The sequence below is a fragment of the Entelurus aequoreus genome, linkage group LG11, assembly GCF_033978785.1.
Source record: "Entelurus aequoreus isolate RoL-2023_Sb linkage group LG11, RoL_Eaeq_v1.1, whole genome shotgun sequence".
In the NCBI taxonomy this organism is placed as follows: domain Eukaryota; kingdom Metazoa; phylum Chordata; class Actinopteri; order Syngnathiformes; family Syngnathidae; genus Entelurus; species Entelurus aequoreus.
The window spans coordinates 33185810-33204430 of record NC_084741.1 but is presented as its reverse complement, the minus strand read 5'-3'; the positions used below and the strand labels follow the sequence as shown (position 1 = coordinate 33204430).

Sequence of the window (18621 nt, the reverse complement as noted above, 5' to 3'; positions counted from 1 at the left end):
ACAGTACAAACCTATGTATATAGCGACTAAACACTAACAAATAATTTCAGAATGTGGTCAGTACTATGATGGTTAAATGTCAAATGTGTTCAAATGCATATTTTCTCACCTTCCTCTCTTTAGACTTGTCTGTTTGTGAGGAACATCTACTAGAGCTGAGCCACCTCCTTCAAAGTATGGAGGTCATCCATCGTACCTATTCTGCCCCATCTATCCAGGCTCTTCAGGTAGTTTGCTCATCATAATTGAGACATATTTACTTTATGAATTAAGCATATCTTCTCTGTGAAATCAGTTGCCCCTCTTCTGCTCAAATCACTAGGCATCTACATTTGACAGCCCCAAAAAGGAAAAGAGACTTCAGAGGAAATGGCGCACAAAGAACTACAACAAAGACGCGAAAACAACACTTCAGGTAAATACAATATAGTAGATTACCGCTATTCACTGGAGTTACAAAAATGCGTAAGCAAATGCATACAAATATTTATTTTCCTAACCTACCAAATCCTACTGCTAGCTTGACCAATTTTAGGTCAACATTTGCAATAAAAGTGTTGTGATTATAAGATTAGATTCATTTCCAGAATCCTATCTCTTCAATTGCTAGTTCACTTGTGACGGAAGCTAACAAGAAAAGTGCACACTACAGGTTTAAGCCCGAAATAAGCCTCACACACTTATTAAACATATTTTAAATGAGGAAATGTATAGGAACTGACTACTAACAAATGATTATGATCAGGGCTTTTCTTCAAATAGTCGAAGAGTTCACGATTCGATTCGCTGGAGTCTGATTTGGCTATCAACCTCGCAGTCAAATCTTCGGACGTTATTGCTTCAGTTGCCATCGTGCGTCTCTGGCCGGCTTGAGTCAAGGAACTGATCGATCGCGCAGTGATAGAATAGAATATAAAGTACTTAATTGATCCCTGGGGGAAATTCAGCACTACAGTTCGCTCACTATAGACAATAAATACTATGATGCACCACCTCGCCCGGAAGGTGTAGCCCTCCTTTCGCAGAGGTAATAATCCTTCTACTGGTTCACATACAGAAACTTTGTTGCAAGTTTTACTTCCTCTATTTAGTCAAGTTTGATGTCTTCTTGGCCCTGCACGCCAGAGCCGAGATCCTCACAAAATGTGGTTTAGCCTTTTTATAAGGTGGAAAAAGTCGCAAATGAGATCTCGGTTGCGTTCACTTTAATGAAAGACAGTATTCCTTTCATACGTACCTTTTTTAATTACATTTAGAATATTCACGTTTAAGTGCTAGCGCACATCCATGAGACCTTACTGATGTCAGTATACACTACTACATGTCATTATCTATTTCTCTTAAAAAACAACGCCATAGACTGATCGTCGACAATGGGCAAAATTTAACAAATCAAATTTGTCTATGAAAATTGCCCTATTAATAATAATTGATAGAAATGATGGGCTAAAAGTTAAGATAATAGGCCCCTGGATCGTCCTGGCTATCTGAGGTGTTTCTCCAAGCGCCGTCTACATAATCCACATGATATTTACTTGTGTTCACCTCGCTGCGAGTTTTTAGGTCGGATTGTAACAAGTTGCATGTCGTAGCCACACTACAGACAGTGCCGTAGCTAGCAACACCGGCTAGCCACACTGTTTGACTCGTAGAATTCTAGTCGAAATTTACGGTCAATATACTATCAATACTGTGTTTACCTTGCTGCAAATTTTCAGGCCAGATTATACCAGAGTTGACTGTAGCTTCGGTAGCAACATCAGAGCGCCATGCCTCACCTCATTATGACGTATTTATCTAATGTATACTTTAAAAAATAAACACATTTTATGATTTATTATCACAATTTTTTTTAATTATTACTGATTTAGGGTGAATGTTTCTGCAGAAAAAAACAACCTATTTTTAGAGAAAAAAATAGCATCGCAAATGCTGAAACGTGAAAATGTGAGGTTCCACTTTCTATCTACAAACGTACTTCACTGCTTTTGCTATTTATGATTGTGATATCGGCCTCCAATTCTGCAGGTTCCCAGCTGCATCTCCTCTGTCTCTGTCCGCCTCCATGCTTCTAACCCCAACCTCTCCTCTGCTGCACTGTGTAACGACAAAGTTGACCAGGAATCTGTAGATTCTCCTTTTGACGTGGCCAAGCTGCAGGAGGAATTCTGCCGCGTCGCCACTAACCGTGAGTCAAACATTCCAAAAGCTTTCTTCTCATCATTTCACAAACAGTAGGCTACTGCACAAAGCTAACTCTAAATTGATATTTTAGCTTGGCTTTGCTATGGGAAGTCCTTTTGACAGAGTAAAACAGTAATTACAGTTGAGCTAGAGTTGCGCGATAAAGATGATATAAGATATAAGTGATATAAATTTGGCTGACAATCGAGCTTTTAATACTATCGTTATATCGTAATAATGCATGATGATGACACGTTCTAGCTGCATCCCACAATTTTGAAACCGACATGTGAACAAACACGTCCTTAACGCAATGTAGCATTTTTGATAGCCGCTGATGTCCCTCCACATTGCAAACCATTATCACTGGAGGACAAGGACTAGCTAAACATGCTACACTACACATTGTAGGAGGATATGCTAACCGCGAACCACAAGCCAGGACTCTTGAATGTAAACAAGGGTAGGTGGATCGATACATACATCAACACTCAACAGTACCGATACCAAGTAGTATAGCATCAGGTCAAGGGCTTTAAGACAAAAAACAAAGGATTTAAATCAGAGCCAATTTTAGGAAATTATTTTAATATTAATTGATATCGTTACGCCGCCATTCTGTGTTTTTGTCTGATTATAATTGTGACAAAAAAATAAATCATTCAATGACCTCGAAAATGTGAAGTATCAGTATCAGCATTGGTATGATTAATACTGCCCCTGTAACTACTTGGTATCGGATCCTTACCACAATTTGTAGTATTGCCCAAAACTAATATAAAGTATTAACCCCAAGAATAATGGTTTATTACGTTTTCACAGAAGTGTAGATCAAAACATTTGACAACCTTATTTTTTTAACAGGTGATATTTTTGCATTGTTACTGTTCTGTTGAGTGAAACTATGATATTTTTCAAGCTGTGTTTTCGGGCCGGGGTAGGATGTGTTTTTCAGGTTGGGGTGGTTGAAAAATCCTCTCAGCCTCAGGCATACTTGCCAACCTTGAGACCTCCAAATTCTGGAGATTTGGGGGGTTGAGGTGGGCTGGGCCGGGGGGCGGGGTTAAGGGGGGAGGAGTATATTTATAGCTAGAATTCACTTAAATTTAAGTATTTCTTATATATATATATATATATATATATATATATATATATATATATATATATATATATATATATATATATATATATATATATATATATATATATATATAAAATAAATACTTGACTTTCAGTGAATTCTAGCTATATATTATGTATTTTGTATATATATTATGTATTTTATTATGTATTATTTATGTATTATGTATAATGTATTTTATTATATATATATACATATAAATAAAATAAATACTTGAATTTTAGTGTTCATTTGTTTACACATATACACACATAACACTCCTCTCTACTCATTGTTGTATTTGAAAGTGCAATGCTTTGCAGCCAGTAGCACAGCCTTTGAAGGAACATAGGTATGGGCAGTGTAATATTCTGGGTTGGAGTCAATAACCAGTCGAGGTGATTAAGTTACGTCTCTTTACTTCATACTTCAGAACCGACTCCCACACTTGCCGTCAGGGTGCGCAATACAACGTAAACCGTTGGCCAACCAAAAAGTAACCACAGAACACTATATACGGTACAGTGTCCTGTGGTTACTTTTTGGTTGGCCAAGCGGACGTGACGACAGGCTGTCCTCACTCAAGTCCGCACGGACCTGGAGGGGGCGTGCCTTAAGTCCGGCTGGAAATCGGGAGAAATTCGGGAGAATGGTTGTCCCGGGAGATTTTCGGGAGAGGCACTGAAATTCGTGAGTCTCCCGAAAAATTCAGGAGGGTTGGCAAGTATGGCCTCAGGGCCCCCCCTTAGTTTAAGTCGATCCTGGTGACAACAGAAAGTAACCACTTATTAACAGCAAATTAACAAGTGGGTTAAAGGCCTACTGAAATAAAAAATGTTTATTTAAACGGGGATAGCAGATCCATTCTATGTGTCATACTTGATCATTTCGCGATATTGCCATATTTTTGCTGAAAGGATTTAGTAGAGAACATCGACGATAAAGTTCGCAACTTTTGGTCGCTGATAAAAAAAGCCTTGCCTGTACCGGAAGTAGCGTGACGTCGCAGGTTGAAGGGCTCCTCACATTTCCCCATTGTTTACACCAGCAGCGAGAGCGATTCGGACCGAGAAAGCGACGATTACCCCATTAATTTGAGCGAGGATGAAAGATTCGTGGATAAGGAACGTGAGAGTGAAGGACTAGAGTGCAGTGCAGGACGTATCTTTTTTCGCTCTGACCGTAACTGAGGTACAAGGGCTCATTGGATTCCACACTTTCTCCTTTTTCTATTGTGGATGACGGATTTGTATTTTAAACCACCTCGGATACTATATCCTCTTGAAAATGAGAGTCGAGAATGCGAAATGGACATTCACAGTGACTTTTATCTCCACGACAATACATCGGTGAAGCACTTTAGCTACGGAGCTAACGTGATAGCATCGTGCTTAAATGCAGATAGAAACAAAAGAAATAAGCCCCTGACTGGAAGGATAGACAGAAGATCAACAATACTACTATCAGGAGACACCGAACCAAACACTGGACCTGTAACTACACGGTAAATGCTGTGCTGCCTGTCGAAGCCTAGCAATGCTGTTGCTAACGACGCCATTGAAGCTAACTTAGCTACGGGACCTCGTCAGAGCTATGATAAAAACATTAGCGCTCCACCTACGCCAGCCCTCATCTGCTCATCAACACCCGTGCTCACCTGCGTTCCAGCGATCGACGGCGCGACGAAGGACTTCACCCGATCACCGATGCGGTCGGCGGCTAGCGTCGGATAGCGCGTCTGCTATCCAACTCAAAGTCCTCCTGGTTGTGTTGCTGCAGCCAGCCGCTAATACACCGATCCCACCTACAGCTTTCTTCTTTGCAGTCTCCATTGTTCATTAAACAAATTGCAAAAGATTCACCAACACAGATGTCCAGAATACTGTGGAATTTTGCGATGAAAACAGAGCTGTTTGTATTGGGATACAATGTGTCCCAATACTTCCGGTTCAACCATTGACGTCACGCGCAAACGTCATCATACATAGACGTTTTCAAGCGGAAGTTTCCCGGGAAATTTAAATCGCACTTTTTAAGTTAACCCGGCCGTATTGGCATGTGTTGCAATGTTAAGATTTCATCATTGATATATAAACAAACTATCAGACTGCGTGGTCGGTAGTAGTGGGTTTCAGTAGGCCTTTAATAATAGTTTTGAGAAAATAACACAAGTGGAAATGACGCAATGTGCTACTGCATATCTCAACAGCCAAATTAAGAGCTTTTGTAACTCGTTATGAAATGATTCTATTCTGTATGCCAAATAATATATTGTGATATGTATCGTTAGTGCAATATACAGTATATCATGATCCAGATTTTAGGCCATCTCTATTTTGATCAGTTACGAGACACAATCCTCTGCCAGGAGCTTAGTAGATCTGCTTTGCGTGCGCTGTCAAGTTTTCCCGTGTTTTAATACACGTAAAACTTTAGTAGATCAGGCCATTTGTCTTGAATGCATGAGTTCATAGTGGTAAGTACCAAGATGTAGCGCTCAAAATGCCCCGAATAATGAGCATGTACAGCAACACACCAGAAGATGTCTATGTAAAATAGAGGCGCCCAAGAACTAAGACCGAAGTGTACATATTCTACATAATGAAGTGTACTGATGGAAGTATTTAATTTGAGACACTGCAAAAGGGTTTTATTCGGTGATGTGCAGTACTACTGATTTTCTTTCCGATCCAATACAGAGTAAAATTCAGGCTGGTATTGGCGAAACTGCTCTTATACTTTGTGCAAATATACCTAATGTATCTGATAAAATGTAAAAAGTAGTACATTTCAAATGTTGCTGCTCTTGGGGAATCATGTTCAAACGATATAAAATCACAGGGCGAAACAAATGATGGTGTTATCCTGCACTGAATGTGTTATCTTTTTTTTATATTCACCTCTGTATGTATTGTCTCCTAATGTCTACAATACAATGATACATACACTTGCTGTTTTATGATACTGAGTGACTCATTTTAACTGCCAGTAATATTCTTAAATAAACAAATGAGCGCCTGAATGATGTGCCACTGCGCGTGCGCAGTACTTACTTATCTAAGCGGAAGAAAAAGTAGTTCCCACCAATGGTGTTTCACTTGGACAAGATCTAAATGATTTAGTTATTGTTAATGATATGCATTATCTTAAATAACTAAAGTATAGATATTTTTGATTTGAGAATTGATATTAGAGCACACAGATCTGGTATCAGTGTTTTTGATATTTCAGTATCGATCCGCACATCACTAGTTTTATTGGTTTACCACTTGAAGTGACAAACTTCTTTTTACACTTGAATAACTGTCAGTTATGCAAAGATGTTACTTTAAAAAAAAAAAAAAGGTTTCATGATACAACGGTTTGACTCGTATTATCTATATATATATATTATTTCTGATGGCAAAAATTCAACAGACAAACAAATTGGAGGTTGGGCCAGCCTTCTGGAACATATTTTATTTGTCCACTATATTTTGCATTATCATATATTAGGGTTTCTATCCTTTTGAAGAGGCAGGTGTACTGTATGTGTAAGGAGAGGTTACACAAACTATTCAAGCTGTTTTTATTAAAAAAAGAAAATACAGAGATTGATTGATTATTACGTATTGTCAATATAGCATTAGAAAAGCAACAAATCTAATATTTGCACAATTCTCTATCTGACATCCAGGGGAACAACAATGCTCACTGTTAGTTTAAATAAACGTGTTTCTGTGTTTCTCCATTTTCCCCAGCTTCTACTAAGTGAAAAGTTTTAGTTCTCCCTTACATTGTATTTTAGCAATTAGAAAAAATTCCCCCTGTGGGTCCTATTCTGTCAAGCACCCATGCTAAGTCATCGTTGTTGTGAAATGCTTCCAATTTGCAATCTCCCCTATGCAGTGCACACTACCCTGAAGTACGCCCTGAGCTCACTAACGTCAGAGAGGGAGCGATTGAAACAATGCATGGACCACGACACCTGCCCCCCTACCTCGCCGCAGGTGGTCAGTTTGAAGAATGCGCTGACAACGGTACAGTATGTGGGATCCATTATGATGAGAGACATTCTCACTCTTCTTGAGGGATTCACCAGCTGAAGTGCACACACCCACCTGACTGAGATCAGCAGTGACTTTTTTCTGCGTTAACATTGATCGTCACGATGACACAGTGGAACTTCTCCATTCGCTACTCCAACACAACTGACATTAATAGCCTGCTGTCTGTTAGCTTTTCCTCCTGATGACTCAGAGTCTACCTACGCGACCACACAGAGGGAAAATAATAGACCCAATAACGTGGGTTTCCTCTGCTTCCGGTGATAACATTTTGCACAAAGCAAGAACTGATTCCCCAAAAATTTTGAATTTGTGTTACAGTACAGCATAAAAAATGTAACTCGAATATAAATCACGAGAGTGCATTTTGGAACCACTTTCTGTTTATAACAGTATTTTGTCATGTATGGAAAATGAAGGTTAAGGACCCCTGTTCGAGAGTAATATGACTCGAGTAAAGATAAAAAGTAGTCATGCAAAATGATTACTTGAGTAAAAGTAAGCGATAAAAACTACTCAAGCACTGTGCAACTAGTGAGTAATTTCTGATTTATGTAGTAGCGATTTTAAATGGCACTTGCCCTACAACTGTAGTGTGTGTGTTTGTGTGTGTGTGTGTGTGTGTGTGTGTGTGTGTGTGTGTGTGTGTGTGTGTGTGTGTGTGTGTGTGTGCATGTGTGTGTGTGTGTGTGTTTGCATGTGTGTGTGAGACAGAGAACCACTACTACAAAATATTACAAAAGATGCACATTTTACACTAACTTATGATATTATAACGAGGGATGGCTGAGGTGTACGGTGCAACAAATTTATTCGCAAATGCGACTAAAAATAGACCTCGCGACTCTCAAAAAAAGACCTGTCGCACATGTGCGAAAAGGGATTTTAACCATTTTATCGCATTTTACTCCTAAAAATAAATCCATCCAAGTGTGACAAAACTAGAGTTTAATTTTCTGAATATCTGTATAGCATGTTTGAAATTAATTCAAACCATAACCAAATGATTGATAACTCGCGCTGAAAGCCGTGTGTGGGCTGCTCCTACTAACCCACAAACTTGTTCCACAATGGATGAAACAAGATCTTAGTTAAAGGAACTGGTCAGTAAAATAAAACGTTTTTTTCACTACCAACTGGCGCAAACTGCACTGCACGCTAGTAACTACGAGGGTTGAAGGGAATATTGAACCATTTATTGACAGAAGTGATAAATTTGCCATCCAAACAATACCCTGTTTGTTGACAAGAACATGGAAGCACATTAAATTTATTTATTAAGCAGAGGTAACACAAACCAGTGAAAGATTCAAAAGAGCTGCCGCCAGAGCCAACAAACTGCTGCTGCTAGCCTGCTAAGCTAACAAAACAGATCAAACAAGACTACTGAGTGGATTCACTGATGTCACACGTCACTAGGCAACAGGTACCGCCTTTTAAAAGACGCACAGACTGCTGTCATCCATCCATCCATCCATTATATATATATTTATACAGTATATATATATATATATATATATATATATATATATATATATATATGAAACGTATCTTAGCTGCATTATGCCAGATATTTGACGTTTTCTTTAAGTAACAAATTAATACATTTCAGTACTTAATTACATTTATTAAAGAGTTATGTTGTTAGTATTTTTGGTAAAGTATCAAGTAACTATGATTAATGATTTTTTTAAAGTAATTTTCACAACACAGCCTGTCACACAGCATCATGAAGCAGTTGCCAGGTTGATGTTCCTGGCAAACATCTTTGTGTGTATGTCCTATAATAGCGTTTACCTTTAAAAACACCAATGTAAAGGTCAATTATTTTCATGTTGCTGCTGACCTTTAAACATGTCCTCTTAAACCAGGGCACTTTATTTCAAATGTTTTTGTTTGTGTTTTTGTAGCTGAAGAATTGATCACAGCAAAATGTTTTTGAAAGAAGATTGGAGATTATATTTCACTTTTCCTATATTATTTTCAAGGCTTTTTCTTTTTTCTTATCTCAAAACACTTCTTAAGTTGTGATCCTATTATGCAAAACCTACTTTTCTTATTTGTTGGTACCTGTTTTTGTGTATTTGGGATCCCCATCAGTCCCGAAATTTAAAATCAAGGCATGGTGGAAATATTTAGTTGTGTCCATTCATGGTTTAGTTTAGTTGCACTGTACAGCACTGGATGAGTATTGTTTACATTTTAGCCAATACTAGCACCAAATCGGCACTTTGAAATGATGCTTAAACGGTGCCCAAACTGGAACTTGAAAAATTTTAAACATGCACATTTCTGTAGAAATGTTTTTCTTTTAATAGAATTCAGTGTCATTAAAGTTGAACAGACTGGTAATTAAAATACTTAAGTGACATAAATTAAATGATAACTAACTAGTACATTCAAAAATAAGAACATATAGAACATAGAGCAGCAATATAGAACATAGAGCATGTGCAAAAAACAACCAACTTGAGTTGTAATGTTTGATGCTCAAAATGCTGAAGAAGTACTGTGTTGTTGTTGTTGCTGGTGTTAGAGTCTGCATTCATTTACACTGGAATAAGGCACCGATAGCTTCTTCTTTTTTCGGGTTTCGGTGCCCATCCCTAGTTATAACAGGGCTAATGTTAGCATAACATTAGCTAAAACATAAGAAACTTCTATAACTTACGACAACGTGTTTCCTCCAGTTGGAAGCGAAATTTTGTAGGATAAAAGGAAAATAAAAACATTTCTACTGACACAGATGACAGCGCATGATATAAATGTTCCTTTTCCTAGTTTGTAGTTAAACATCGAAGAGTTGTGCTGCCTCGCCTGAGGTCATGTCACTTTTTACAGTGTGTAGTTCGAGTGAAGGTCATGTGACTGCCAGGCTCCGTTTGATTGGTGAAATGGAGTCAAACATCACAGTGCTTACGTTTAGATCGATGAAACAGTCATGTGACCCTGACCGCTGGAAAAAGTCTCTCTAATGAGCCAAATGAATACATCTTTGCAAGCACTAATCAATAGATTATGAATAAATATAATGATGATACACATAACTGTAGCGATCAAAATTAAACTCAATATAATGGAGTAAAAGTAGCGTTTCTTCTTCGCAAAAATACTCAAGTAAAAGTATGTTGCAGTAAAACTGCAATTTATCCAAAAGGCTACTTAAGTAACAGAGTAAAGGTAGCACATTACTACCAACCTCTGACGAACACCAGAATGTTAACAAAAATAGTGGAACATTAGTGTTTGTTTGTTTGTCCATCTGGTTCATGGAGGATGACGTAAAATTGAGACACCTGCGGGAGATGCAATTTTTTATGCTGGATGCAGTAAATATTTCAATAGACACCATATGCAGGTTTGAACACACATTTTCCTCCATGAGTCAGGAACAAGTCAAACACAATTAAGATATTTAAACGTTTCAGTCGAATGAATGAATGAATGAATTGCCAAGGTAGAGAATGATGTCTAAGCTCAAAAACTTCTCCAAACTGAACTTTCAAACAAAACAGAAGGTGATCATACTTTTACAACAACTTAACATGTTTCCTTGGAAAAGGATAGGCACATGTGCTTCAAATACAAAAGGAAATACCACAAATGTCTTTCAATTTTATAAAATTGAGTAAATAATATAAATAAAAAGTACAAGAGGACCACAACTTACAAGTTTAATTGGTTTTGTGACAGAGCTCTTAACTCGAAACACTTTTGATCTCAAATCAACATTGCCCATTGAAATTAATTTAAATCAATTTAATCTATGCTTGGCCCCCACCAAAACATCACAATTTAAACACATAACATGCCTTTCAAGAAGAACAAAAACTTTTAGATACGGAATATTGTATGGATAAAATATTGCACTACAAACAACTGCAGTAGCTTTATGAAACAATGTCATATTAATTTACAGTATTTACCTTGGAGAGTGGACTTCTGCTGTATCTTCTTGAGCTGCTTCTCTGTCAAACACACCATCGGCATCTTATCCATATTCTCATGGATAAATGTCCGCCATCTAGAAATTATTTTGACATCCTTGACTGGCATTCTGACTCCTCCTGCGTCAATATGGTGTAGACCAGCAGTGATACGCTCGAATTGCTTCGCCAAGTCAACTCCACGATCGGTCATGTTTTTGATGATTTGTTTCTTTAATTCAGTTTGTATCATCTGCTTCTTCTCAGCACTGTCCTTCACACTCACTTTCTTCTTGCCTATGGTTGGAAAACAAAGTTATGGCGATCTCTAGCTATAATGTTAATGAATAAGACCAGAATTTTGTTTTTGTTTTTTTACATTAAGTCGATTTAATTAATTAAAAAGTATTTGAAAACTAAATTTTTATGCCACCCTTTTAACGAGCAACCTTTGTTAGTATCGATTACTGCACAATAATTTAAAGTACCAAAGAACGACTCCAAAAGCGTCACTGGTATCTTTCAATATACAGCCTTTTTTTTTTTCAGTTTAATTGGTTCTAGACCCAACCGCGTTAAGTAAATCGTATAAATTCTTATTCATAAATAGAACATTTTCACAGTTAGATATAACACCCCTATACACTTGTTTTACCTAAAATAGTAGACATAATCATACAAAATAAGACATATACTGTACTGTAATACATGTAAGACATACAGTAAATTACACTTAATGTTATTAATAGATATGTTTTCTATGTTTGTGTCTGTTCCTAAATTTAGAAAATTAGGCAACAAGTTGAATTCTCAATTTTAAACAAATATTATATGCTGTGGAGGAATTACCAAAATTTCAACTCGTGGTTGTAAAAAATAAGGGATTTCTGGCAAAAATATCTTCATAAGAATTAGCTAGATATACTTTCTTAATATAAGATATATACTGTATATATAAAAACAGTATAGGTAAGAGTTGTTTTTCTTTTTAGAAAAAAAAAAAGATTGCTCAATATGTGAATTTTTTACTTAGATTTTCTTAACATATCCACATTAGGTTGATCGGTCACCTTTTCCGATATTGAAAACAACAAAACAGTCTTCACGTCCTTTGATTTTGTTTTTGAATATGTGGCCGTCAGTGGAAAAAGTTTCGACATCCCTGGTTTAAATGTTGACACTGGTTATTTCTTCCAGGCTTTAGCCCAGAACTCAGAGCTGCGAGAGCGTCTGTGCAAGATTCATGCTGACTCGCACATCGTAGAGCCCACACTCCTAAATCTCACTGCCCCTGTGCAGGTGGGTGTGGGAATGCAGCGCCGCCTAACAAGCCCCCCGCATCCCCATGCTCCCCACCACCAGCATGATGATTATTATGGTTATTACCTCCGTCTTTATTTGCCTCCCACAGAATGAATATGCTGTAATTTATTTCATTGTCATCCACATTCACGCCACTTTGCTCTCCTCTCGCCCCCTCGCTCGTGACGAAGAACACATTGTGGATTACAGCATTGTGAATCATTTGCATAGCCGCCATGTGTTTAGCGCGTTCACACGGCAATCTGGCACGCGGTCATCTCCACACGGAGCTTCTTGGCTCACATAAGCACAGAGTGTGAGCTGATCAAACTAATAATGTCTCAGGAAATATACTTAACACACAACACTCATGCACCTCTTCTGATTATCTACTGGGAAATGAATAATCCAAATGTTTTGATTGCGATGATCCTGGGCAGTTAAGCAACTCATAATATAGTCCAAATGTTTTTATCCTTCGACAAAATACATTGTTGACCCATGGATATTAAAAACAATATACTTTGTTGCCCTTTATGTCACACCTGTGGCTCATTAGTGTTATCAGCATTTTGTAACTCACTCGTATAACCTTTAGCTTCCACCATACGGCCATTATCAGCATAGTGTTGTGACGAACATTGTCGTCCCCCACCGCCTCTGACAATGGTGAATGGACCCCTTTCCTCTTGTGTATTTATAGATGTAAATGTTGTGTTTCCTAGAAACAGGAGTCTGCATCTGAATCCCGTCCGTTGGTGCATCAAGTGTCCAATGAAAGCAGAGCGTCAATCGCAGAGTCGCTGTCCGAGTTCTTTGATGCCCAGGAGGTTCTGTTGTCCAACAGTTCCTCTGAAAATGAGGTACATTTCGAAGCAGCATTCAGTAAAACAGATCAGTGTAACAGTTTGGACACTTTCATCAGCAGTTAAGGTCATATCCTGGCAAAATTTGGAGGTAAAGTGGATTTATTTTGGTGTTTGGGTATGTTTGAAGTGCAAATGACACAAGAAAGTAAAGGTGCTCCAAAAAATGTATTCACATTTAAATAAAGGTTTTTATGTATTCCTAAATAGATTCTCAAAAATTATGGATTTAGGAAAAAGAATATATATATTTTTTTTTTATTTCCACTACATTTTTACATTTTGGATTAATAACATTAAACAACTATTAGTGATATTATTATGATTGCTAGTATTATGATTGATACTTTTTCTTTTATTAATATTTAGTTTTTTGTTTTTTAGTATTGTATGTAATAAGTATTGTATTTTTATGTTCTTCTCAATCACAAAATTTCTATCCTAGGTATTGTAAAGCTGCTTGCTTGCTTTGAAGTTGGGGTTGCTCTATTTTCTTTAATTAGATTGATTAACATTCTGTGATTTTTGTAAATAAAATTAAAAACATTTTTATGCCAGCAGTATTAGTCGTAGGTCAGCAGCCAAGAGAAGTTTTTGTGACCTGTAACCTGATTTGAAAAGGTTTTATTTGAATTTGTATACCAACTATTATAGTACAAGTTGAATCGAGAAACGATTCTAAATCGAATTGTCACCCAATGAATCAAAATTGAATCGAATCATGAGGTCCCGAAGGATTCCCACCTCTACAAGATAGTGCTTAATATTACGGTAGAAATGACCAGAACCATTTTAGAATAAACAAAATTAGGGATATTAATAATTTTCCAAATTTAAAAAAAATATAAATATGTGAAACGTATCTAATACAATTTCCTACTGTCACTTCTAGCTGAAAGATAGATAGTCCATCACAAAATAAAAATTCACTTTAACTAAAAATCTGGCCAGACTATAAATTATTTTGGGCTTAACTGTAAACAAGTACCTGTACTTTGTCATTGTGTATTTACACATAAATAAACTGCAAATAAAGTCATAATTAAAACACTAATGCATCATATTAATACGCTATACAATAGGAAAATGGATGCTAAATAATGTGCTATTGACATAAGTAAATTCATCATTAAAGGTTCTTTAGGTTTTAATATAAAAGTAAAATGTATCTCCTTTGAACAATATCCAGTGTTGTGGTATTTCAACTAACTAGAATCCAGTGAGTCTATTGTAGTGAATCACACCTGAGACATCATAAATTAATCAAATCTTTATTGGACACGTAAACAATGTGATAAAGAACATTTTACAACAATTAATCTAGACAGAGAATACCCAAAGTATTGTTGTTGTGGGTTGACTCCGCCGTTGGGGTATTCTTTCGTGAGATATGGCGTCAGGGGATAAGCTGGGTCACCCAAAATAAAAACAGGGAGCGGATCTTCATCTTCCATCAGTTGTTTGGGACACGAGGGGGTGGTTCCATCTTTCAGCTGCGCGCTAATGGCGGAGTTAGCGAAGATGCGGGCATCATGCACGCTGCCTTGCCATTTCACTGTCACACCCATAAAGCAGTATTTGTAGTCACACACTGCCTATCACGATCACATCCACGGGAAGAAGGGACAACATTTTTCGGTAAATAGACTCACAGCTGAAGTGGACATTTGAAAGTTCTCTTGCCGTCTAAGAAGTGTTGTATACGAAATAGCTGCAATCGCCCGTTGCCTTCTCTTAAGGTATTGATTTGTGGTTTCCAAAAGCGCCTGTACATGTAGAAGAAGGAGAAACACGGGCATGTCTGGATGATCCACCTCCATCTTTGTTATGAAGCTGCCTGTAGCGCGTTCTTTCTGATGTCTTTTCCTGTGTGGAGCGCAGGCTTTCTGACATCACTTCCTCTCCGAACTCAGTTTATAAACGATCATTGAGTCCATACAAAGCTAAGTGCCGGAGATTCAAGAATTACACGGCTGACTTACCCGTGTAAAATGTCCGAGGACGGGAACCTTAAACACTGGTTTAGTGTGGCTGAAACGGGGCTTCGGCTAAATGATTATTCGTTTAAGGGGTTAAACGACTTAGTGTAGACATGGCCTAAATTGCAGAGTCTTTCAGAAATGGTAGAAAGGACAGTGTTGTATGTGGGAGACAGATGATGTCGCAGACCACCTGCTCTGTTCAGGGATGGTTTTTCAACCTTGACATAGATGGCCTCCCTCACTCCTCTATCGTACCATCCGTCCTCTCTGTCCAGAATCTTTACATTTTTGTTCTCAAAGGAGTGCTGTTTCTCCCTGAGGTGCAGGTCGACAGCTGAGTCTTGGTCTGAAGAGTTTGCCCGTCTATGCTGTGCCATGCGTCGGCTTAGTGGCTGTTTTGCTTCCCCAATATATGACTTAGACTTAGACATAGACTTAGACAAACTTTAATGATCCACAAGGGAAATTGTTCAACACAGTAGCTCAGTTACAATGATGGAAAGTGTAAGGATGGAAAGGACAATGCAGGTATAAATAGACTAAATATAGCGATATAAAATATAACATATATACGAATATATACATAATATGTGTACAGTATATTATATATACAGATATATTATATTATGTCTATAACATATATACAATATATACCAATGACCATGTACGTATATGAATGAATCAGTGCATTCATCATTACACTGGATAGCATAAACCAGATTGTTTTTGTGGGTGTGGGGTGTCCGGTCTTTAGGATGCACTAGTCTCTGTTTCAAGGTGTTGCCTGGTTTGAAGTGTATCGGGATGTTGTGTTGGTTAAAAAGTCTCTCAGATAGACCTGATACATATGGAATGACAATACCGTGAGAAAATATCCCTGAACAGAGGAGGTGGTCTGCAACACCACCGATCTCCCACATACAACACTATCCTTTCAACCATTCTTAAAAGACTCTGCAATTTAGCCTCGAACAAATAACGGGAGTTAGAAACATTCTGGTCACAGAAGGTGACACACACACAATCGTTTGGCCACATAATACCTCAATGCTAACGATGGGAAATTACACTTCAACGACTGTCGTTGGCATTGACAGTTAGGATTGCTTGTTTGCATCTCAACAGATGAAGCCTGCATGGATGAGAGGCAAAACGTCTTTTAGGACAAACCAAACAGTCCAGTTGCGATCGATTGAACGCCCTGAGAATGTAAAAGTACATTTGTAAGAGTGCAGTTTTAATAAAATGCTTATAAAGTTTCAAAAAAAGTTGTAGTTCAATTAAACAGATCTTGTAGTTCCCTTAATACTTATATATTACTTTTATAATCCTAGTGCTTCATAGGGTTGCGTGATGTTCAGGATTCAAGAGTTTTGATTGGCAATTCACCACCATGTGTCCAAGACACACATATTTACATACTGTAGGCATATGTAGTAGATACACAATACCGGAAACAAAAAGTAACAACAAATGAGGTAGTAAAATAAATGTATTACACTAATGTAATTTTACAATAAATTAATTGATAACATAATACTGTAGTGATGGTATGGGTTAACAAAGGTCTTTATTCGAAAATGTCTAGAAATGCTAACGCACTGTGTGACCATTATAAGGTTTAATGATCATGTAAATTTCAGGCACACACAAGTGAATGCAAGGCATACATGGTCAACAGCCATACATGTCACACTGAGGGTGGCCGTCTAAACAACTTTAACATGTGCCACACTGTGAACCCACATCAAACAAGAATGACAAACACATTTTGGGAGAACATCCGCACCGCAACACAACATAAACACAACAGAACAAATACCCAGAACCCCTTGCAGCACTAACTCTTCCGGGACGCTATAATAAATACATTAATTTAATTGAAGGTAAAGTTATGCTCAATGTTAAGTTGTCTAGTTTTAAATAAAACATTTGAAGTGAAGGACAGCAAGGATCATCGTAAAAAAATAATATAGCTGCACTATCCTATTCTTTGTCATCATGTTGCGCATTGTGTTTAAACCCGCTTTGACAATTTACTGTCACGTCGAACATTTTCTTAACTCAACTAAATCCTTTCCTTTAGTGCAGACGGCTTCTTGAAGCCTTTTCAAATGCTGCATCAAGAAATAAACCTGAACTCTGCCACTTTATTCTCTTCCCTTTTATTTTTCATGTGGCTGATCAGATAGCAGCAGCAGTAGCGGAAGCAGTGTAAAAATGGAAGTTAATTACTTTTATCCAAAAATACAGCTGGAGCTCAGATTTAATAATGTTAGCTGGTCCTAAGGGACATCCATCTCCAAATAAAGTGACAGTGTGTTGAAAGACACAGTACCTGCTGTCTTTTATCACAACGTGTCTTTTTTTTAGGTATCCGAGGATGACTCGTACATCAGCGACATCAGTGACAACAATTCCATGAACAACTTTGGCAACGACACAGAAAGTGAAGGACAAAATTTAGGTAAAAAGTGTGGAAACACTTTAAACAGTTAACAATAAACCACCTACAGTCCCACATGTGTTGTGCTGTCAGATTCTGGAGAGGGCGGCGCTGTCCTTTGTCGGCGTAGATCCCGTCTGTCCTCTCCCAGCCCCAGCAGTAGCACCATCAGCCTGTGGAACATCCTCAGGAACAACATCGGCAAAGACCTGTCCAAAGTGGCCATGCCGGTGCATCTCAACGAGCCGCTCAACACCCTGCAGAGGCTGTGTGAGGAGCTGGAGTACAGCGAGCTGCTGGACCGGGCCGCCAACACGCAGGACGCCTTGGAGCGTATGGTGAGGTGTTACTGGGTGAAGTGCTAGCTTCAGTGGGTTGGCATCTGACTGCAGGATGGTCTGTCTATTACATACTGTACAGTAGCCAACTAATTGAGTTTTTTTTTTAAAATGTGCACTTAATACAGAGTAGTCATTCAATTTAGGAATGAATGTCTCTAAACAAATGTGTCTTATTCTTATAGTACCCTATTCTTTCGTTTGCGCTGAAATGTTTATTCATGTGCTTGAAGTTATGCACGTTCCTATAAGTCGTATTCTCCCATCCAGCATGGAGATATGCCTACCCCATATACAGTAAGTTGCTTAAATTGTTGATGAAGGCTGGCTCGTTACTAATGAAGTGGACTTTGTCGTGATGCCCTATGTTCTATGCTGTGTGAATTTCATGTGAAAGCATGTTGTCATGGT

General features: G+C 37.9%; 1 protein-coding gene across 1 annotated transcript in view; it reads left to right on the top strand.

Moving 5' to 3' along the window:
- The window catches only part of osbpl3b (oxysterol binding protein-like 3b), a 106082-nt gene that overhangs the window by 69644 nt on the left and 17817 nt on the right, over window positions 1-18621 (top strand). Inside the window, 6 exon segments of the mRNA XM_062063024.1 lie at window positions 124-227; window positions 323-415; window positions 2029-2188; window positions 7193-7323; window positions 13310-13441; window positions 17800-18210. Of these exon segments, the coding sequence (XP_061919008.1) occupies window positions 124-227; window positions 323-415; window positions 2029-2188; window positions 7193-7323; window positions 13310-13441; window positions 17800-18210 (1031 nt within the window).